This window comes from Pelobates fuscus, chromosome 1 (genome assembly GCF_036172605.1).
Source record: "Pelobates fuscus isolate aPelFus1 chromosome 1, aPelFus1.pri, whole genome shotgun sequence".
Classification (NCBI taxonomy): Eukaryota; Metazoa; Chordata; class Amphibia; order Anura; family Pelobatidae; genus Pelobates; species Pelobates fuscus.
The window spans coordinates 168,150,309-168,174,359 of record NC_086317.1 but is presented as its reverse complement, the minus strand read 5'-3'; the positions used below and the strand labels follow the sequence as shown (position 1 = coordinate 168,174,359).

Sequence of the window (24,051 nt, the reverse complement as noted above, 5' to 3'; positions counted from 1 at the left end):
AGATAGAAAAGTGGATAGTGGTTAACAAACTCTTCCTAAACACTAACAAAACTGTTACTATGATCTTTGGAACTGTACCTAAATTACATTAACTACACAATCAACCACTGAGTATCAGAACAAATTCAAATAGCACACTGACCACAGTCTGCTCTTTTAAATATCTAGGTATGTTGCTAGACCCCAATCTATCCTTTAGCCTTCACATTGAAAAAATCTCTTCAAAACTTTACCCAACACTAGGTTCCCTGTACAGAAACTAACCCTGCTTAAGCCCTACAGAAAAGAAACAGATGCTAATGCCGGTCATTGATTATGGGGACGTAGTGTATGCACCCGCACTGCAAACCCACCTTAATAAACTTCATACATTATATAATTCATTCTGCCGCTTTGTACTAGAATGTAATTACTTTACCCACCACTGTGACATGTTAAAAGAGCTAATCTGGCTATTGCTGGAATACCGACGCACTCTTCATCTTTCCAGCCTTGTGCATAAGAGCATTTCTGGGAAGCTGAGTGGAATGCCCTCCCCTGCTGTTCCCACCTCCTATAACCTCCGATCCAGTACTAGCACGATATTTAGCATACCGCAATACAAAAATAAAGTGGCTCGATCCTCATTTACCTACAGAGCACCGCAATGCAATCTAAAATCCTTTAGGAGATGTATGGCAATATACCTCAGCACAGAATGCACCTGTCATGGTTGAATATATTTATTACCTGTTATTTATTACATTTATATATATGTGTGTGTGTGTGTGTATATATAGATATATATATATAGTTTGTATATTGTATTCTATTGCAACAATGCAATGTTTTGTGGACACAGGACATACTTGAAAACGTGAGAAATCTCAATGTACCCATCCTGGTAAAATATGTTCTTAATAAATAAATAAACTAACAGATAATCATTGTATGGATATTTAAACATAATGTAAAATCGAAGTCAGATTCACTGTCAAGCTTGCTGCTTTAAGTCTTTAAGTGCTATAATCTGGTTATGACCCTGATATAGTTCATTCATTGTATTGTTTTCAGAGCATTTCCCCTGGTGTTGTAGAGACTGAGTTTATATACAGGATACTGAATAAAGACCCAGCAAGTTCTGAAAATGTCTACGCAGACCGCCCAGTAAGTTACAACAAAATGAATTCTTTGGCCTGATAAAGTAAAAATGTAAACACATAACGATCAATACGATATACATTGTCTGTTGCAGTAATCTCCAGTATCTATAAGGTAAGTGCACAGAAGAGCCCCCATGAGTGTAATAAAGTTTATTTGACAAGAACACAATATTTAAAATAAAACCACATAAGATGGCCGAAAAATTGCTAAAAAATGATTGCCACGCTCCTAGGAAAGTCTGCCAATTTCCTGCTCAGTCTTAATGCTTCTGCATAAGCCTCATACATCGTCTTTTACGTCTGTCTACGTGTTTCGTAATGAACGACTTAATTCCTCCACATATAGTCTACCTAAGGAGCTTTACCTTTATATCTCGTACAGGAGTCCATTTCTTAGCCTGTCAAAGTGCGCTCTTCAAAAACCAATTCCCTATTCTACACATACATACATTCTTGCAAGCAAATAAAACGATGTATCTTATTGCACAAAAATACAATCACATACCAGAAATACTCATAAAAACTGCCTTAAAACCTCTGAAATAGCCTACATAGATAAATTAGTAATACATAAATAACAAATTAATAGATGTATAAAATACCTAAAAAGAAAAAAAATTGATTCTACTCCATGGAGAGATTATTAAGCAATGTATTAATTAATGATGGAGTTTAAATATTAAACCAGAAATCGTGGAAGTGCACTCAAACTTGGAAATACTGATCTTTAATATTTGTCTTTTATCATCCTCATATATAAAAAAAATAATAAAAAAAATATACAAATAGAGTAGACTGTATCATAAAATGTACATATGTGTATAGATAACAGTGCACATTTTATATTGCAAACTAAAGGTTATATATCCAATCTAAATAAAGTGTAAGGTTCTTCAAGTAGCTGGTTAGTGGAAAGCTTCAAAGTGAAATTCCTATAATAGGGAGACAGGGCTTTTACTAGACATGCAGCCCAAATTTGGCTCTATAGATAGCATAGATAATGTACACTCCGTGGCAGGGAAGATGAGGAATCCAATTCCATATATGACACTCAGTATACATCACTTCTTCCACCCGATCAGGACACTTGTGGCACTAGATTAGTGCTTAGCATATCAGGAGAAGATTGGAAGAGGACCAACGCGGGTGACAGTAATAAAAGTTCCAAATAAAGATTGAAAATTCTTACATGTAAAAAAGTATGCTTGCACACCAAACGTTGAAACAGGCAATGCGAGGATGGAAAGTGTAGCTAACCTTCAGATGCCAAATAGACTTCCTTGTGGCTATGCTACACGTTTTTTTTTTTTGTTTTTTTCACGTTATGGTTTAACTATTAAACGGACACTATGGTCACCAGAACAAGTACAGCTTTATTGTGTTTGTTCTGGTGAATAAAGTCAGTCCCTGCAGGCTTTTTAATGTAAACACTGCCTGTTCAGTAAAAATAAAGTGACTCTTATTTGCGAGGTATACATACATAAACATTAGTTGAAGTTTAGAATGGATTGACGCAGATTACGAAAGCTTCTGTGCCTTAAAAGCTGCATGACACCTCTCTCCTTGGTTATGTGGACAAATATCCTCCAATGAAACTCAAAGTAAGGTGTAATAATTCGTACACTATTTTGTATCAACAGGAATATAGCAAATGTTAAAGATCAGAGCCTGTGAATATATTCCAGCTCTGGGTATTCTCAGTTTGGTGGCACTCCCTTATTCTGCAGGAAAACATGGATTACACTGGATTCCAAAGATGACTATCAAAAGATTTATTGGCAAATAAAATCACTTTAAATTCAGTGCCTATTTAAAATAATAAACCAAACAGATGGCTCTGAGTCCCAGCGTTGAAATCCCCCACTCCGAGACGCGTTCCACCCTTCAGCTTTCTAAACAGTTTTATTTGTATTTATATGTAGAAGTAGCGAATTCGTTTTTGAACAGTGCGCAATAAAGGGTTAAAAGATGGAATTTTGTAAGGGTTATAAAGGGAAAGTTCCTTAGGGAGACTGTCCTAAGGAAGTGAGTTGTTCACTCATGAAACGCGTAGACAGACAGACAGAGGATGCTGTGTATGAGGCTCATGCAGAAGGACTGAGAGAAAAGCCAGTGGACTGCAGACCCAGGAATCATCATGGTGTGCTGAGCGAATGCATTATAGCAGAGTAGCATTCACTGTTGAGAGATTTTTCATCTATCTTATTGTGAATGTATTTTAAACATTATTTTCTTGTCCATTAACCTTTATTACATTATTGGAGGCTCCTCTGTGCACTTACCAGTGAGGACACTGAATTTATGTGAACTACACTCATTATCACCACTGCTGTTTTAAAGTTTAATTGCACAGTGGATTTGGACTGTAGGCTTTGTGGACTTGTGTAAGCCTTGGTACTTATTTTATGTTGTCTGGTGATGGAAGTAAATTCTGCACATGACTTGTTTGGTTTTTTGTTTCTTGCCTTCTTTGGAGAGATGGCTAGTTTTCAAACCACCATACTTTGTACTACAGTTGGACTGATTCTCCTATAATTATCTGCCAGCTCATGGCTAGCATAGAAGTCTGGAAGTCATGAACTCAAAGAGTTTGTTGAACTTTAACAGCTTTGTTAAAAAAAAAAAAATGCAACTTTTCTGGAATTTCCACCATTGGATAAAACATTCAAAAATAACCTATAACTTGTGTTAATCTTTTTACTCATTAATATAAATATTTAATACATTACACCATGTTCCAGTTCAGACAAGGCAAAGCCGTGGCAAACAGTGCAAATGACCTGAAGTGACGTGCCTTTAGGTCAACAGGGGACCAGAGGAACTTCTGTGTATTTTATTTATTGCAATATTTTCTGCTGTTTGGAGTCACTTCAGGGCAATTAATGCTTGATTCAAGTGGGCTCCAAATTGAAATTCATTCAGATTGACCTGTTTTTCTGTATGTCTTTCTGTCTATCAAGTTAATTCTGCTTTCATTGTATAGTTGTCTATTACACTGTTTATTTTATTTTGCAGCATCTATCTGCTGATGATATTTCTAAAGCAGTGGTTTATGTGTTGAGTGCACCTGCTAATGTTCAGGTAAATATATATATATATATGTTCTCTTATTCAACATCCTTTTTATAGAGCCATTTCTAAGAATAATGTACAAAAGTATAGTGCACATCTAGATGAACTACTATAGTCACCACTTAATGCTATAGATTACAAGATTTGTTTAGACCACCTGTCAAGGAACTTGGGGAATTGGGTCATAAGGGAACATGTGCAGGTAGGTCCTTTTTGCACCACAGTCGCTGACAAAGATCAAAGGGGATTTGTTCATTTGAAGGAGTATGACCGCTAGCATGAGCATTGTTTTATAAAATTGTTCTTGAAGTGCATATATGGACTCACTTCTAGTTTCCTAGATGTTCTTCCATAGTCCCTGCATTTCCTTAAGTTTTCCAATGTTGAAGCCAAACTGATAAGAGAGTAGATAGAGGCAGGGCTGGCCCAGGACATTGTGCTGTCTAGGTCCAAGGATGAACTGCTGCACCCCTCCCCCCTTAAAATCACGCACACATCCATTATGTTATGCAATGTGTATAGTGAGTGCAGTGTTGATACCGGAGAAACTGACGGAAGCCAAGCACAGAGAGATGGACACAGGTTTCTTCAGGAAGGAAGAGATTCTTTATTCGGTTCACCGATCGGGACTCAGAGGGACTAATGTCACCAAAATACAACAGGTTCTGAGCCCCGGACAATAGTGCAGGCTCCTTATATAGGCATAAAACTCCTCGCATATTAAGCTCCACCCGCACATTCTCTTAACCAATCAAAACAAATAAGAATTAACTTCCTGCTTGACCGCATGGCTTGTCCAGCACAATGGAAGAGGGGAATACTACATCCTGTATTCTCGCACATGCTCCGTACACTACTGATCGTATCTTACCACGTGCAACCAACCGACCGATACGTCAGCATATGCACGTACACATGCCACGTGGTAATCTCGGCCTACTAAATTTATTTTTACCGAGATTCCACCACATTCCCCCCTTTGATGCCTCTTGATATTTTACAATTACTTGAGGCATCACTTAACCTTGGTTTGCATACACCTCAGGTTACCATGAACCAGACCAGACTTTTCCTATGATGTGAATCCCTCAACACTCCTCTTCTTGCATTGGTTCTCCCTGATCTAGAGCCTTATATTTATATATAGCCATTATCTGTGCTGCAGCCTTCCTTTCTGCTATATTTTCTATCAGGCTTTGCACAGACCTAACCACTAAGGGAATAAGACATGGCAGGAGTAGACACAACATTAAAATCAGTATGACTCCGCCTACCAATGCCTTAAGCCTTCCAAAGTGCTCATACCAGTTACTAAACCAACTACTTGGATTGTACCCTTTCCATACCTGAGTAGGCACATGCGCTAGTTTAACCATATGGCTAGTAAGCTCAGCTATTGCTTGCCCTTCGTCATCTATTTGAAGACAGCAATTGCTCAGGTTAAACTTCCCACATACACCTCCCTCTACTGCCAATAGGTAATCCAAGGCTAATCTATTTTGGTACACTGCTGTCCTCATCCTGGTATTATGCTTCGCTAGAAGATTGAGCGCTTGTGAGGTCTCATTAGTAATAATCTCAACCACCGCCTGTAATCTTATAATGCGGTTGAGCATATAAATTGGGGTCCTGTACCCGAAAGTACCATCCTCTGCCCACGTGGCTGGCCCATAATAATCTATAATACGCTGGGGAGGCCATTCATCATCTTCCCAGGCGCCTATCTCTATGGGTCCCCTTTTCTTTCTATGATTCACATCATACACTTTAACACCCAAAGTCTCACCTGTTTCAATAGGTAACAAGAAGAAGGATGGTTTGAGCATACCTAACACACATGCCCCTTCCCAGTCCTGTGGCAACTCCGAATAGGCCTTCTTACCACAGATCCAGTACAAATTTGCTGGGGCTTTCCAACTAGATGTGATAGATAAATCAAACCATACGTCCTTTAAATTGGCATATCTTGCAAACGGGTTAGATGGTTCTGAGACATTTGAAGCCGACCACCAAGTTGTATTCTTTGTATCATCATCATAAGCTTTTTGCCCTAGACAAGTTAACTCTCCTACAGAAGTATTAAACATCATTCCTTTCCTTGCTATGCAAACATAACCTATGATGGAGGTCTTTAATCTCCACTCAGATTTACCTCTAACACTCATCTGATAATCGGCTTGTGAAGATATTAATTGTTCAACTGCCTCAGAACCGGACATTACCTCCTTTGCTTCCCAAGGCCATTGGTCTCCCATGTTAGTACCTCCACACACATAGCAGTTGGTTACATTAAGACTACCGGCAATACTCTCAGCTAAATCTATGAACAGGTTTTTAGCGTTATGGGGGATCTTATTATCTATACTCATCTCTTCATAAAACGAATGGAATACCTGATGAGTTTGGGAGGTTACCGTATCGGTCTCTATCCCTATAAACAATACTGTCCCAGGGTCTAAACCCGTCCCGTATATTTAAAACCCAAATAAATTACCATATCTATCCAAGAATTGGTCAGGATTATTTATAAGAATATGGACTGGATTGCATTCCATAGACTTACAGTATGGATTGGTAGGCAACTTAGTCACAATCATGTCCTTGTCTGTTGTCTGTCCCCAAGTTGCCCACCCCACACAAGACCAATATGGGCAAAAATTATAATCCCTATTTGGGCATCTAGGACTCACATACTTATTTTTACTACTGGGACATATATATTTATCATTAGACCCATACGTTCTCTCCCATCTAAGATCCCCACATACATTCCACGGCTTTCTACCACTTGATATTGCTTTACATGCATCAAATAGTAGAACACCCGAAGAATGTACGGATTCTAACACCGTTTTGTTTATTAGGGTCCCCTGAGGATCTCCATTCCTGAGAGTCAACCAAATTGTACGGGGTTGATACTCCGGATTGAAGCACTTAGGTTCTCCTATCCCTAAATGGCATACACTATACTCTACATTTAAGTATCTACACCTAGACACATCACCTTTACACTCATATTGCGAATGCCAAATTAGGGTCTGGGAAATATGGTTACCTGTTCTTGTAGTCTTAATGCATACCTCACAGCTAGGAGTGTCGGTACCTCTACCTTCCTGAATATAAAAATACATATAAATAAACATTATCACAAATACATCTTTCTTCGGCTGCATCCTCAGTCTTCGTCCGTGCGATGGCACCTCAGCTTCCAGGATGTAAGGGCTGCAGGGAATGGAGTTCTGCTCGTCTTCACAGGGGTCCCTTCGAGACTTTCCTGGCTTTTAAATTTCACGTTGGTGAGCGGACAGGCTTTATTATGGCCGTCTTAACACTCACTTATCAATCTCTGAAACAATAAAATTTGTAATCCACAAGGTTCCTCGTCACTCCGACTGAGTCGTGCGCTTTAACCGGATCTTGCAGGGATTCTCTGGATCTGATGTAGCTTGCCAAGAATCCACTGCTGCTGGTTTAACCCTGGAGTGATGAATCCACGGAGTCACTTCGGCCACTTTTATCGCTGTAGGGGTAGACAAAAGAACAACACAAGGACCTCTCCACTTGGGCCCTAACGGTACATTATTCCACTCTTTAATCCACACTTGGTCTCCTGGGTGGTAACTATGAACTGGGGGATAAATATTCACAGGTAATCTATCTTGTACCCATTTCTGTACCTCCTCCATAGTCTTACCCAACTCTACAACCTGCTGCCGGGTAATTCCTTCTCCCAACTGACTCAAATCCCCCCTTAAGTTACCAAGTACGGGAGGTAGACGTCCATACATGATCTCAAAAGGAGAGAGACCCATCCTTCTGGTAGGTGTACTGCGAATTCGCAACAGAGCTATAGGCAAAAGGACGTTCCACTTAAGTTGGGTTTCCTGACACATTTTTGCCAACTGGTTCTTAATAGTTCTATTCATTCTCTCTACTTTACCAGAACTCTGAGGTCTATATGCCGTATGAAGTCTCCACTTTATACCAAGCATATGAGTCAGTTGTTGTAGGCACTGATGAACAAAAGCTGGACCATTGTCCGATCCTATAGAGCAGGGTAGTCCATATCGGGGTATTATTTCTCGTAGCAGGAATCTCACAACTTCTCCTGCTTTCTCTGTACGAGTAGGACATGCTTCTACCCAGCCTGAATAGGTGCACACAACTACTAGTAGGTAGCTGTGGCGAAACCAACCTCGCCACTGGGCCCTGGAGAAGCCTGTTTGCTAGCCTCCTACCTACTGACTATGGCCCCTGGGTTATTTGGGGCATATTGTACTGTATATTGCTGCTACTGGCCCTTTTAACAGCATCTATGGACATATTGGGACTTTTGGGACTACTGTCCCTTTAAGATTGTGAAGCATATTCAAGTGTACTGCCTGTAATATTATATATGTATTTATAGATGTGTTAAGCTTATCCTGGGTGATTTGTATGCAGCATTCTGATTGTTCTTGTTCGGTAGAATCACTCCATTCAGTATATTGAGTGAAACTACCGAACAACCAGACCACCCAGGAATGAGTGTGCCTCCAATTACCGTTTGCAACAATGTTGCAAACAGGTAATTGGCAATCAGTGCAGTGTGGTCTTTGTCCTCTGGGTGGCCGCCATTCGGGAAACAAACACGTGGCGGCGGCCATCTTAAACTACCGAACAGCGGTGTTTTGCCGTCGAGTGTCTGGAACTAAAATCGGACACTTGACTAGGCAAACACCGCTGAGACCTCCATACTTCCAGAAATTCGTATGGAAACTACCGAATGACCCGCCGTTCGGTAGAAAGAGCCCCATAAACAAGGGAATTCATTCAAACCCTCTCCAGGCTCTATAACACAGGCAATTCGCCTGTTTTCATTCCCTTGTTTGTGACCGACCGCAGGGCCAAAATGCATGGAACTGTTTTCGGATACTTTACCCATGCGGTCGGTCAAATCTTTGGAACCCCATATCTCACGAACCATTCATCCGAATTACTTGAATTTTGAATATGTTGTCCCCCTGAATAAGGGCTATCCAGCGATGCTGGATTTAAAGGTGTACCCCCGGGTTTTGGGGTACATCCAGAACTTGGCTGAAAAAGTGTACCGGATAATTGAGTTTAATGTTATCTGAGGGGAGGGGATGTGTGGGCTGAACCATGTATGTGATTGGTTATTTTATGCCTCCCCCTGGGTGTGGCCTGTATGTGGATTAGTGTAATAAAAGCCAGGCTGGATGTGCCAGTCCAGAGTTCCTGTTTTAACCTCAAAGTGATGTGTCGTCTCATTATTGGGGGAAGGATTTATTGTATGCTGTTCCAATTTGACTGCTAGGAGTACAAGCCTATTCGTATGGTTCCTATTCAATGGTCTACAGCATTCATACGCTTGGGAGAATTTAAAGGTTTCTCGGATTCGGTGATTATGGTGTCTGCCAGAGTGCTTGGAGTCCTCAGGAAGCACTAGGAGCATCCATTAACGGAGGTACCAAGTCGGGGTGCCAGGTGATCCGTTACATTGGTGGCAGCGGTGGGATGGCGTCCTAGTGCGAGGTAAAGCAGCTCGGAGACACAGTGCGTTTGGATTTACAATTGAGGGCAACGCTAGCAGTCGTGCAGCGCCCCTGGGAGCAGACAAGTATGGAAGGTTCTGGCTCTGGAGATGATTGGCTGGCCGAGGTGAGGCAGCGAGTGGCTGAGTATGGGGATGATATACCCATGGAGACACGCCGGGTGATCTGGAACCAGGTCATGGCCGAGCGAAACACAAGGCTGGACCGAGAATTCCGGTTGGCAAAAGAGAGGAAGTATGCTCAGCAGCAGGAGCGTTACAGCAGCCGGGTAGAGGCTGCATCCGAGGAGGTTAGCCGTCTTTCCCTGAGGCGGCGGGAGGAACCCGAAGTGGGGGTCCTCATAGACTGGTCCTGTGAGGAACCACAACAGGCAGGTAGAGATGGGACCAAGGTCACTCCACCGGGATGCTGGGCAGCCGGCCCAGATCCCCAGCAGCAACCAGAGTTGCCAGGTGGGGAAGCAGGTGGCCCTTACTCACAAATGTTGAGGGGCCTCACGGATTGGTCCTGGGAAGACCCACCAATGGCAGGTGGAGATGGGACTGCGGTCTCTCTACCGGCCCTACAGGGATGCTGGGCAGTCGGCCCAGATCCCCAGCGGCAGTGTGCGTTACAGGGAGCTGAAGGTGCCGTTCTGGCTCCCCAGCGGCAGTCTACGGTGCAGGGAGAGGAGCCTGTTATCCCCTCTCCCCAGCGGTTGAAGGTGTGTAAGGGAGAGGAGTTTGTTATTCCCTCTCCCCAGCGGCAGCACAGCTCACCAAGGGGAGACAGTAAGCCCCTCACCAGCGCAGATGGGACCGTGGTCTCTGCGCCCTGCCTACAGGGAGTACAGAGGGTCAGCCCTGCTCCCCAGCGGCTGAAAGTGTGTAAGGGAGAGGAGTTTGTTACCCCCTCTCCCCAGCAGCAGCTTAGCACACCAAGGGGAGACAGTAAGCCCCACACCAGCGCAGATGGGACCGTGGTCTCTGCGCCCAAGCTACAGGGAGCTGAAGGGGCCGTCCTCCCTCCCCAGCGGCAGTGTGATTTGTTGGGAATTGGGAGCCCAGTCTCCATTCCCCAGCGGCAGGCTGAGTTACAGGGGGCAGAGGTAGTTGGTCCTACCCCCCAGCAGCAGAGTGATATGCCGGGAAGGCAGTGTGAAGTGCAGGGAGAGGAGAGCAGCGTCCTCCCTCCCCAGCGGAAGGCTGAGTTACAGGGGGCAGAGGTAGTTGGTCCTACCCCCCAGCAGCAGCGTGATTTTTTGGGAATAGAGAGCCCAGTCTCTATTCCCCAGCAGCAGGACACTGAATTGGGAGGAGAGACAGTCGGTCTCCCTCCACAAAGACTGAAAGTAGGCATGGGAGAGGAGATTGTTACCTCCTCTCCCCAGCGGCAGATCATCAATGGGCAGAGTGTTCTAATGGGAGAGGAGATTGTTACCACCTCTCCCCAGCGGCAGATCATCAATGGGCAGAGTGTTCTAATGGGAGAGGAGCTGGTTACCACCTCTCCCCAGCGGCAGCTTAATGTACCAGGGGGAGACTGTAAGCCCCACACCTGTGCAGATGGGACCGTGGTCTCTGCACTTCCAGCACAGGGGGTAGGGACGGTCGGTCCTGCCCCCCCACAACAGGGCTGTTTAGCCAAAGGGGAGACAGTCGGTCTCCAGCAACCAGGCTCCAACCAGACTACTCCTGTAGTAGTGCTGGCACCAGGGCAGAGTACCGCTGGTCTCTGCCCACTCAGCAACCCACCAAAACAGCCTACCAGTCCCCCACACAGCCGGGGTGAGGCACCTGGACCTGGACAAGTTTTTCCATTACTCAGGTGTAGTAACCATTTATTGTGGGTGGGCTGTACTGCTGTTTCTGTTTTGTGGGTGGGCTGCTGGACTAACAAGGGCACTGACCGGCAAGAGGTCAGGTACCCTGTTAGTCTGTTTGGAAAAGGGGAGAAATGTGGCGAAACCAACCTCGCCACTGGGCCCTGGAGAAGCCTGTTTGCTAGCCTCCTACCTACTGACTATGGCCCCTGGGTTATTTGGGGCATATTGTACTGTATATTGCTGCTACTGGCCCTTTTAACAGCATCTATGGACATATTGGGACTTTTGGGACTACTGTCCCTTTAAGATTGTGAAGCATATTCAAGTGTACTGCCTGTAATATTATATATGTATTTATAGATGTGTTAAGCTTATCCTGGGTGATTTGTATGCAGCATTCTGATTGTTCTTGTTCGGTAGAATCACTCCATTCAGTATATTGAGTGAAACTACCGAACAACCAGACCACCCAGGAATGAGTGTGCCTCCAATTACCGTTTGCAACAATGTTGCAAACAGGTAATTGGCAATCAGTGCAGTGTGGTCTTTGTCCTCTGGGTGGCCGCCATTCGGGAAACAAACACGTGGCGGCGGCCATCTTAAACTACCGAACAGCGGTGTTTTGCCGTCGAGTGTCTGGAACTAAAATCGGACACTTGACTAGGCAAACACCGCTGAGACCTCCATACTTCCAGAAATTCGTATGGAAACTACCGAATGACCCGCCGTTCGGTAGAAAGAGCCCCATAAACAAGGGAATTCATTCAAACCCTCTCCAGGCTCTATAACACAGGCAATTCGCCTGTTTTCATTCCCTTGTTTGTGACCGACCGCAGGGCCAAAATGCATGGAACTGTTTTCGGATACTTTACCCATGCGGTCGGTCAAATCTTTGGAACCCCATATCTCACGAACCATTCATCCGAATTACTTGAATTTTGAATATGTTGTCCCCCTGAATAAGGGCTATCCAGCGATGCTGGATTTAAAGGTGTACCCCCGGGTTTTGGGGTACATCCAGAACTTGGCTGAAAAAGTGTACCGGATAATTGAGTTTAATGTTATCTGAGGGGAGGGGATGTGTGGGCTGAACCATGTATGTGATTGGTTATTTTATGCCTCCCCCTGGGTGTGGCCTGTATGTGGATTAGTGTAATAAAAGCCAGGCTGGATGTGCCAGTCCAGAGTTCCTGTTTTAACCTCAAAGTGATGTGTCGTCTCATTATTGGGGGAAGGATTTATTGTATGCTGTTCCAATTTGACTGCTAGGAGTACAAGCCTATTCGTATGGTTCCTATTCAATGGTCTACAGCATTCATACGCTTGGGAGAATTTAAAGGTTTCTCGGATTCGGTGATTATGGTGTCTGCCAGAGTGCTTGGAGTCCTCAGGAAGCACTAGGAGCATCCATTAACGGAGGTACCAAGTCGGGGTGCCAGGTGATCCGTTACAGTAGCGATGTCCACCAGATTTAGGCATTACTGTATAGTCAATTTGTAGATCGGACATAGGGAGTCCCCCCCATATACTGAACTCCTGGTGGCTTTACTGGTCCTTGCCTTGCATTATTTTTAGCACACGTTACACATCTTCGAACAATGGCTTGAGTTAAGTTGGACAATCTTGGTATGTAGAAATGTTTTCTGAGAGATTCTTCTGTACTATCTCTTCCAGAATGCGTCCCGTTATGATAGTTTTGGACGATTTCTACCGCTAGTGATGCTGGAATGACTATTCTCCCATCTTCTAACTGATACCATTTGTTCTCCAAATACTTTCCAGGTTCAGTCTTTAACCACTCCTCTTCTTGAGCTGTATAAACCGGAGTCCATTGAGACAGTGGAGTTGGAATAAGAGCAGCTATATGTTCCACATATTCCTGTCTTCCTGATTCAGCGGCACGCTTAGCTGCACTATCTGCCATCCGATTTCCTTTAGTTACATCACCATCTCCTCTCAGATGCGCTCGACAATGTATAATACCGACTTCTTTCGGTTCCCATACTGCTTCCAATAGTTGTAGTATTTCAGCTGCGTACTTGATTTCTTTGCCCTCTGAATTCAATAGTCCTCTTTCTTTATACAAAGCTCCGTGGGCATGAGTGGTTAAAAACGCATACTTGGAGTCCGTGTAGATGTTCACTCTTAAACCTTCAGCCAATTGTAACGCTCGTGTTAGTGCTATCAATTCTGCCTTTTGTGCTGATGTTCCTTTTGACAGTGGCCTAGCTTCTATCACCTTATCTATCGTTGTTACTGCGTATCCTGCATAGCGAATCCCTTCTTTCACATAACTAGTGCCGTCTGTATAATATTGGACATCGGGGTTCTGGATGGGAAAATAACGAAGATCTGGTCTACTTGAAAATACTTCATCCATCACTTCCAAACAATCATGTTGACTTTCAGTAGGTTGCGGCAGAAGGGTAGCTGGATTTAAGGTATTTACAGTCTCTAAATGCACTCTTGGGTTTTCACACAACATTGCTTGATACTTGGTCATACGGCTGTTACTAAACCAATGATTGCCTTTGTAATCCAACAACGTCTGTACTGCATGTGGAACTCGTACATAAAGTTCTTGACCAAGAGTGAGTTTATCGGCTTCAGCTACCAGCAGTGCGGCTGCAGCTACGGCTCTTAGACAAGGTGGAAGACCGCTGGCCACTGCGTCCAGTTGCTTAGACATGTAGGCAACAGGTCTTTGCCATGATCCCAAGTACTGTGTCAATACTCCCACAGCCATTCTTCTTTGCTCGTGTACATACAAGTAGAATGGTCGTGTGTGATCAGGTAGACCTAATGCTGGGGCACTCATCAAAGCCCTCTTCACATCTTCAAATGCCGTTTGCTGTTCTTGAGTCCATAGGAAGGGGTCGTGTTCTGTACCCTTGATAGCTGTATACAGAGGTTTCGCCAATATCGCATAACTGGGAATCCATATCCTACAGAAGCCTGCTGCCCCCAAGAACTCTCGCACTTGTCTTCTATTCTTGGGTGTTGGTATTTGGCACACAGCTTCTTTTCTCTCTGGCCCCATTATTCTTTGACCTTCAGAGATATGGAATCCCAGATATTTGACAGTTGGCAGACACAACTGGGCCTTCTTCCTAGACACCTTGTATCCTGCCTTCCAGAGAATGTGTAGTAGATCGTGTGTGGCTTGCTGACACATTTCTCTTGTGACTGCTGCTATCAACAAGTCGTCTACATATTGTAATAGTACACACTCTCCTGGGATGGATTTGAAACCCAGTAGATCTTGACTTAGAGCTGAACCAAATAGGGTCGGTGAGTTTTTAAACCCTTGGGGCAGTCTTGTCCAAGTCATCTGGCGTTTTGAGCCCGTTACAGCGTTTTCCCATTGGAAAGCGAAAATACATTGGCTTTCTGCGGCAATTCGAAGGCAAAAGAAGGCATCTTTGAGGTCTAGGACTGTAAAATAGGTAGCCCCGCCCGGAAAAAAGCAAGCAGGTTATACGGATTGGGCACAACTGGGTGTATACTAACAACCGCATCATTGACTGCTCTCAAGTCCTGCACAGGACGATACTCATCTGTACCGGGCTTTTGAACAGGCAGCAATGGGGTGTTCCAGGGGGAAGTACAGAATTTTAGGATACCATACCGTATGAACTTATCCAGATAATATTGAATATTTTTCTTAGCCTTCTGCGGGATGTGATATTGCCGTAGGCTCACTGGATAAACCCCAAGCTTTAGTTCGATTCGAATGGGTGGAATATTGCGGGCCAGTCCTGGTGGGTTGTTCTCTGCCCAAACTCCTGGTATGTTGAATAAGGATTCATCACTCTTAGGGTTTTGGCTAGTTAACGCTGTATAAAGTCGCCACTCTTCTTCCTTTGGTACGGATAATGTCATAATACCTGAAGGTCCATTAAACTTTAAGGATGTTGTTCCGTCTGGTAGGAACGTAATCTGCGCTTGTAATTTGGATAGCATATCACGTCCCAGCAATTGGACTGGACATTCAGGCATATAAAGGAATTGATGCTTTACTACGTGGCCTCCCAATGTACAGAGTCGACTTTTAAGAACCGGTTTTGCAGCACTCCTTCCAGTTGCTCCTATTACGGTAATAGTTCTTCCAGATGGAGGAGCAACCAGATCAGTCACCACCGAATGTTCAGCACCAGTGTCGATCATGAATGCACTCCTTTTTCCCCCTATTGATACATCGACCATAGGCTCCGCTCGACCAAGGGGGATGGAGCCCGGTCGGTATCAATAGCTCTCCATGACCGTGTCAGCCAATCCTACAAAATCTTCTCTATCGCGGGACCTTTGCGCTGCGGGATAGTATCTATCTGCTCTTACACTTCCTCTGTTACCACTATTACTCCCTCCGGGACCTCCTCTACCTCTCGCTCTGCCTCTAAAGTTTCCATAACCTGCCCTGGGTGGGTCTCTCTCGTATTGCTCTCTTTTTGGACACTCGCTTCTCCAATGCCCTTCTTCTCTACCATACGCGCACTGATTCCTACTCAGGGGTTCCCTATTCCACCTACTATCGCCTCTATCTGGGCCCCGTCTATCTACGCCTGCGATCGCTACCGCTAGCATATCCGCCTTTTTACGCATCTTGCGCTCTTCCTCTGTCTTACTTTCTGATTCCCTATTCATATACACCTTATTTGCTACCTCCATTAGTTGGGTGATGGACATTCCTGCAAACCCTTCTAACTTCTGTAGCTTGCGCTTAATATCTCCATAAGCTTGGCTGACAAAGGCAGAGTTTACCATTCGGGAATTATCAGTGTCTTCCGGATTAAAGGGGGTATACAAGCGGTATGCCTCCAATAATTGGTCATAAAAGACACTAGGCGCTTCATCACTTTTCTGAATCACCTCAACCGTCTTCGACATATTTATGGCTTTCTTCCCTCCAGCTTTCATGCCAGCAATTATAGCGTCTCTATAGGCTTTTAGTCGAACCATATCTGCGCCATTAACATTCCAGTCGGGATCGGTATTAGGATAATGAGTTGCGGCCCATGCTGCTGGATTTGCTTGGTTTAAAGTACGGGCTTCTTCCTCCAGCGCTTTAATAGCCGCTTGATTTATCCTAGTCCTCTCCTCATTGTTAAATAATGTCATTAATAATTGCTGGCAATCAGCCCAAGTTGGATTATGCGTCTGGACTATCGAGGTGAACAGGTCAGTCATGGCTTGTGGCTTTTCAGTATACGAGGAATTGTGGGTCTTCCAATTCAAGAGATCGGTAGTCGTGAACGGGACATATACGAAGACTGGGTCAGCATACACCATTTGACCTAAAGCATTAAGATAGGCTGACCCAGGATTCAAACGAAGAGGCATCTGGTAATGTTTGGGTTGTTGGGTACCGGTCAGTTGTCGGGTTAGTATAGGGCTTCGTGGAGGGGCGTCGGTTAAAGGTTCTGGTCGGGGGGTAATAAGGCGTGGGGATAGAGAAGCTTCATTATGGGGAAGGCCGGTGAATAAAATATTCCGGGCCGGGCTAGAGGAAGCCTGACCGGAAGCTTGAAATGGCGCCAAATCGGAATAGATGGACTTAACGGGGGCTGGTGTCGGAAGGGGAGGTTTATTACGGCGTGGGGTGGATTCTGAGCTAGAGGAGGAAGTAGATGGGTGAGGGGGTGTGGAACTTCCTGTACTTGTATCACCTTCCTCTATAGGGAAATAAGGGGGCGGCATAGGGATCTCGGACTCAGGGGGCGTGTCCAAAATGGGCTTAACCGTAGTCCTAGTGGACAAACAAGTCCTGGCCACCATGAGGCGACACTGCTCCTCGTGGCATATGCGGACCCATCTTGGCAAGTCGTTTACGGCCTGCCTCCAACAATCAATGTATGGAAAATGTCCGTAAAGTTCAGGCCTACCTGATACAGCCACGTGTACACGCTGTACCAGATTTGGATCCAAACTGCCACGTGGCGGCCATGCCGCAACCAAAGTAGGCCATTCCCTAGTGCACAAAGTGATCAAACGGGCAGAAGACATTTTAACCCCAAAATCACATACTGTGAATCCCTTTTTAAAATTCATTACCATACATCCTAAGGGATCCAAAATCGTCGACTCCGACGCGCCCATACTTATCAATGGAGCGTCGTTGACAACGAATGCTATACACACACTCTATTCAACAGTCACACCCGTTTCTTCCGGCAACAGCACCACGTGGTACAGTTACCAAGTGAAACGTACACAGTAACACAATAAAAAACACTCAGGGAATTCCCGTACACACACAGCTGTTACACCAGTCACTAAGTAATCAATATTATGCCCTTTGGCGAAACTATACCGTCACCCACGCTATAATTCTCTATATATGAATTACCCGTCTATAACACACCCCAGTAACATCGTCTTTTACAAATAGCAGTTACAGTACGGTTAGCATAGGTCAAAGTACAATTTAAGGTCACAATACAATTATCAGTGGTTATGGTGTTAAACATGCAATGGACGACAATGATTAGTACTTATATACAGTGTCAGTAAATATACAGGGTTATGGTACCGTGCACTATAATACAGCAACACACTATTAACACTCTCGCTAGACGGCAGAGCTCACGCTATCTAACAAGATATACACGTTACTAAACAATCTTTATCACATATACAATCCCAACTAATCTTTCGGCCAGTACCTTGATGGACTACCTAAAACTATCTACATCCGTTTTGGTTAGCCACACTGCCCAAGCACCACATATAGCGAACTAGAGGGCGGAATTTACAACAGAACCCTTTTAGTCTTTCTACTCTATCAATAGTCTAGTGGGTTCCAAATTTACACGCCTTCCCACTTAGCCAAGATAGGTTGAGAGCTAGCGTACCAAATTTACACAGACGCCGCTTAGTCTCCCGGTCCCTCCGACCTAGCGAACAAATTGTACACCCTAGAACGCTAGTCTAGACAAGACACCGGTGTCCGGCTAGGGCTATTTACACAGAACCCCGCCTGACTCCAAACCAAATCAAACGGTCTTACTAAAGAGCGTTCGATTGAGCGGTGCGCCTTCGCTCCTTCCCTCCGACAGAGGGGGCAGATTCCATACACAGATTAACCCCTTATGGGCCTACCGCACAATCGGTATACCCCTAGTGGGTCCGCCGTCTAAAACAGCGGTCGTCTTACCTCCTCGTTCCTGAACCTGAGTTCACACTCATCGACGGGGACACCCCAGCACTTACTACGTAGAGGCCGATGATCTCCTGGACAACAGACCAGTGGCGCCGAGATGAAGGGAGGTCCACGCAGAAGTTCAGGGGTGCAGCCGTAGAGAACGTGGGCAAAGATAGACCGTCTCACGCCTCTGCTTCTCAGCTACCGTTGAACGATGAGCTTCCCGGCCAATGCACCAAATGATACCGGAGAAACTGACTGAAGCCAAGCACAGAGAGATGGACACAGGTTTCTTCAGGAAGGAAGAGATTCTTTATTCGGTTCACCGATCGGGACTCAGAGGGACTAATGTCACCAAAATACAACAGGTTCTGAGCCCCGGACAATAGTGCAGGCTCCTTATATAGGCATATAACTCCTACCATATTAAGCTCCACCCGCACATTCTCTTAACCAATCAAAACAAATAAGAATTAACTTCCTGCTTGACCGCATGGCTTGTCCAGCACAATGGAGGAGGGGAATACTACATCCTGTATTCTCGCACATGCTCCGTACACTACTGATCGTATCTTACCATGTGCAACCAACCGACCGATACGTCAGCATATGCACGTACACATGCCACGTGGTAATCTCGGCCTACTAAATTTATTTTTACCGAGATTCCACCACAGTGTCTGTGTTTTTGGATGCAGTGTGTCTAGTGAATGCAGTGTGTACGTGTGAATAGTGGATGTTGTGTTTGTGTAGTGGATGCAGTGTCTGTGTTTGTGTAGTGCATGTAGTTTGTGCAGTGTGTGTGTGTGTGGTGGATTCAGAGAAGGTGTGTAGTGGATGCAGTGTGTGTGCACAGTGGATGTAGTGTGTGTGTGTCTGTGTAGTGGATGCAGTGTGTGTTTGTAATGGATGCAGTGTCAGTGTTTGTGTTGTGCATGCAGTGTGTGTAGACGACTTTGAGGGGTGATAATTTTTAAAAATAAATTATAATTACCTGTGGTCAGGAAGGGGGGACACTAGTTTCCCTGGTGGTTTACAGGCATATTATGTTGTGTCCTATGAAGACGGCGCCCAGAATCTATTCTAATCTTCAGCTCCAGTCACACAGGCAGCTACAACAAACCTGGTTGACTTAGAACAACATTTATATGCGTTGTTGCAGGCCCCTACTACCTGGTACTGTGAAGTAGCAGCTTCATCTCCTCTCGCAAGCCGTATAAGCATTGCCACTTTTGCCATGCAACGTTCCTCGCGGCATGATCACAGAATTGTTCTAAGTCAACCAAGTTTGTTGTAGCTGCCTGTGTGACTTTAGGATGGCAGGCAAATCCATAACATGAAGAAAGTGGGGGGAAAAAGGGCCTATGGGGACCATTCCTGGCCAGTTTATCAATCTGCAAATTAATAAAATGAGAATAAGCTGGGTAGATCCAATCTAATCATTCTCTTTGGTCTCTGTTATTGTTCCACATACAATTTTTCATTTCAGTTTGTAAGCTTTTTCTGTGGCTGCTACTATTAGAGCTTAAAAAATAAACAAAATCCTAGACAGGAGGTTTGTTTTCATGCTATGGATCCTGTTTATCATTGTTATAGGTTTAGCATCCCATGTTTTAGGTTCTTTTGTAAAGCTTGAATAAGAGGATCCTAATTATGAGTCTGACAGGGTAATAGGTGAGCATTATACCTATATAGGAATCCCTTGCAGTTTGAACGCTGTATGTTTCTTTAACACATTCCTTAACACACATCCATAGATACATACACATCATTTCACTAACATTCACGCACTAAACTCACGAACACACATGCTTATGCAACGTACGTCTCTCTCCTACTACCTGTCTGCTGTATGAGGAGAGGAGAAGGGAGGGAGTTAGACTCCAGGCTGCCTTGTCAGGTGTCCAGTTCTGGTTGAGTGGAAGAGCTCTGCACTGACCAGAACAATTTTACCTCCTGCTGCTCTTCGGCAACGACACAACTTGCGGTGGCCTGGATTTGACATCACATTCCAGCACCAGGTTCCTCTGATATATCTATAAGTGGAGCCAGGATTTTGAGGCCTACTGGTGTGGGAGCCCCAACTGTGAGACACACAAAGTGTAATTCCCAGACCAGAGGTCCATTTGCCCAAAAGAAGGCCCTGCTATTGGCATAGATTTCCAAAATGCAAGATGACGTCTGAAACATAATGTCTCTGTGTACTCATTGCACTCACTTCAAGCTGGGATTTTTGGGAGAATTGTGACTTTTTTGAAATTGCTGTGCCCAATGTGGACTTTCTCAAAGTCTGCCTTAAGATATGACCGTTGTAAAATGTTGAATTTTAATTAATTAGTTGGGGGTTTTATCATGTGTTACTCTTGCCACAACATTTTAATACTTTGTTATATGCTAGAAGAAAAACTTTAACTCCTAGAGTAGGATTATAACCATACATCATCCTGTGCAGTCTGTGGTCATTTTTACTTTAGAGTCACAATTCATGCTCTGGATTTTTAAAACAAATTGTGTTTAAAGGGATACTGTAGTGTCGGAAATACAAAGCTGTATTCCTGGCACTATCGCTCCCCCTGCCTCCCTCCTCCCTTGCGCCCCCTCTCGCCGGTAAAGAAAGGGTTAAAAACAATTAATTTACTTCGCCACCCCATCCGTCCTGCGGCGAGCAAGGTCTAATGTGCATGCGCGTCACATGCTGTGCGTGCATTAGTCAATACTTTCCTATGGGGAAGAATATGCCGCTGGAGGTCCTCATGCAGTGCATGAGGACCTCCAACGTCAGGTAACTGACCAAAGATCTGTTTCAATTCAGGAAGCCAACTAGTGGCTGTATGTTAGACAGCCACTGATGGCAGACTTAGAGCTGCTATGTAAACATTGTCGTTTCTACAGAACTGCAATGTTTTACATTGCAGCTCTAAGTGCAAAAGGGACAGACCACTTCAGTGTCTATTGCTAAGGGTGACTGCATTACCAAACACATTACCAAACTGTGCTCATTTGCATGCCATACTTCGGATTTATAGAGATCCTATTTTTTTGAATTTCTTTGTTCAGTTGGCTTGAGATAGTTAGATGATACACACAATTTTTATTCCATAGATATAAAATGCAAATAAAAAATGTGAATGTGAGCACTCACAGGTATTGAATGTGCAAACAATTTTATTTTAGTGTTTTATGCAAAATAGTCCCAAGTGGGGCTGAAGTTTGTCTTTTAGTAATATTTCTTGTCATTTTTCATCTTTTCTAGGTCGGTGAACTAATTGTAAAACCAACAGAAGAAATTTTATGAAGAACTATGTAGGATACAGAAACGATTTTTAAATAAAAATATAGATTTTTTTTTTCCCTCTCTTACACACTGATTGACATATATACCAGTTGTCTAGTATTTTGTAATGTTGCTGTTGTAATTTTAGACATTTTAAATGAACTATATAGTTTAAAAATGTAAAACAATCAAAATATCTATTCTTTGTGGAATCCAAGGACTATAAAAAAATAAAAAAATAAATTGAATTGCATCAAATTTCTTTTCTGTGCTCTTTCTATTTTGTTTTATAATTTGACGAATGGGCGGATGTGCGAGAAGCGACTTTTATTCCTGGGTGATGCCCAATTTTGTTTCATGCTAGGTGGTTTTTCTTGGCACCTCCCTCATAAATCTTGGAATTTACCCACCCAATGCACCCAATGCTTATATCATATTTATATCCCCCAAACAAGCTGGATCTATGCTATCAAGCTTCTATTGCAAGGTCTTGGCTGCACAGTTCAGAAGACAGCTAACTGGATACTACTGTATTACTAGAACCACATGCCCCTCTACCCAAACGAATAGGTCACCTTATGGATTGGTATAATCGAATTTCTATAATCTACATATTTTTTAGCAAGTTTATTGCATAGAATTATATTAATATATTAATACTAAGCTTTTATTTTCTATTCATGCAATTCTCTGAAACAATTGTGAGGAAGAGAAAATCAAAAGTTGGACATTGGGGATTGTAGCATATAAATTTGTTTCTGCTTACATAAAAAAGATCTGCCCCCTTCAAGATTTTTTAGAGGGTTGAGTGGGCATTTGAATCCTATGCCTGGCGGTGTCTAGATGTAATCCTTACATTACATGCCTACTTGCAATATATGTCCAGTTTGTAATTGTGGATTTTTATTGTGTAATTCCTGTATATGGAGGTCCTGTAATTTTAATTAAAAACACTTTATTCACAATGTGAGCAGGGGGCATATATATTCTACATATATACACTTATTATAAGACTGCCCACTTGACATGCTGTTCCAGATCAACTTGACAACTAAATGATGGACTGACGTACACAGGAGGAGGAGAAGAGATAGATTGGTATATTGCATACAATTCGCTGACACCCCAATGCTACATCATTCCTTACTGCTCTGGTGGAGGTAGAGGGCTGTGGGTGGTCCATGGAGGGCTGCACACAGGATCCTCTATTTAGAAGCCATCATTTTCTGAGAGGGATGTCCTGCATTCCAGTGGTGCACCCGAAAGGGCATCACTGAGGTCTGCCATCTGGTCATGGAAGAATCTTTGGCCATGAGAGCACACTTGGTGGATAGGTTCCAACTCCCAAGGTCCATTTTTTTATTGTTTTTTTTCTTCAGGCCAATCAGCTTCTCCACCTGAATTTTTAACGGATTTACCCAGAGAAGGAATCTACTTTTTACGAATTTAACTACTGAGACTAATATCTACATTACATTTCCATTTCATCTATGATGTTTGTTTCTAGTCAGCTGTTTTTACAAACAATTTGCATATGGCCCAGTGCACTTAGATAAAAGAAAACTGTCATAAAGTGTAAGCATGCTGGTACATATACTAATCCATACTAGCCAAAGCCCAACTTAGTATTATATCTGCCTGCTTTTGGGGCTGTGTGGAGAAGAGTATGTACCTGCACACTTTGTGGTCCTACTCCAAACTAAAGTCACTGTGGGACTCTCTATTTGCAAGCCTCTCCCATTGTCTTTGTAGTCACTCTTTCTCCCGACCATTTTTTAGAGCTTTTAAATAGGGACTACACAGGCACATAGGGTATGTGCTGCCCTTAGATTTTTTTCCTGGCCAAGCCTTAGAAGGTGGATCCCAAGAAAAAGAAAGGACTGCACTCATCACAAGAACAACAGGGTCAGCACATCCAAGAAGAGGCTTCAGGCACTCACTGTGTTTAAAAGTTAATCAGTTTTATTGGACCGTCAAATGCACAGCAACGTTTTCGACCTCCACAGAGGTCTTTGTCAAGCTAACGCCACATGAGATAATACACTTTTATATACAATGTACAA

General features: G+C 43.7%; 1 protein-coding gene across 1 annotated transcript in view; it reads left to right on the top strand.

Annotated features, from left to right (window-relative positions):
* DHRS11 (dehydrogenase/reductase 11) overlaps positions 1 to 22,219 on the top strand; it is a 162,407-nt gene extending 140,188 nt beyond the window's left edge. The window contains exons 5-7 of the mRNA XM_063452063.1: positions 1,054 to 1,146; positions 4,158 to 4,223; positions 21,968 to 22,219. Coding sequence (XP_063308133.1) covers positions 1,054 to 1,146; positions 4,158 to 4,223; positions 21,968 to 22,009 — 201 coding nt within the window. The 3' untranslated portion in view covers positions 22,010 to 22,219. The remainder of the gene's footprint in view (positions 1 to 1,053; positions 1,147 to 4,157; positions 4,224 to 21,967) is intronic.
* Positions 22,220 to 24,051: the final 1,832 nt, after the last annotated feature.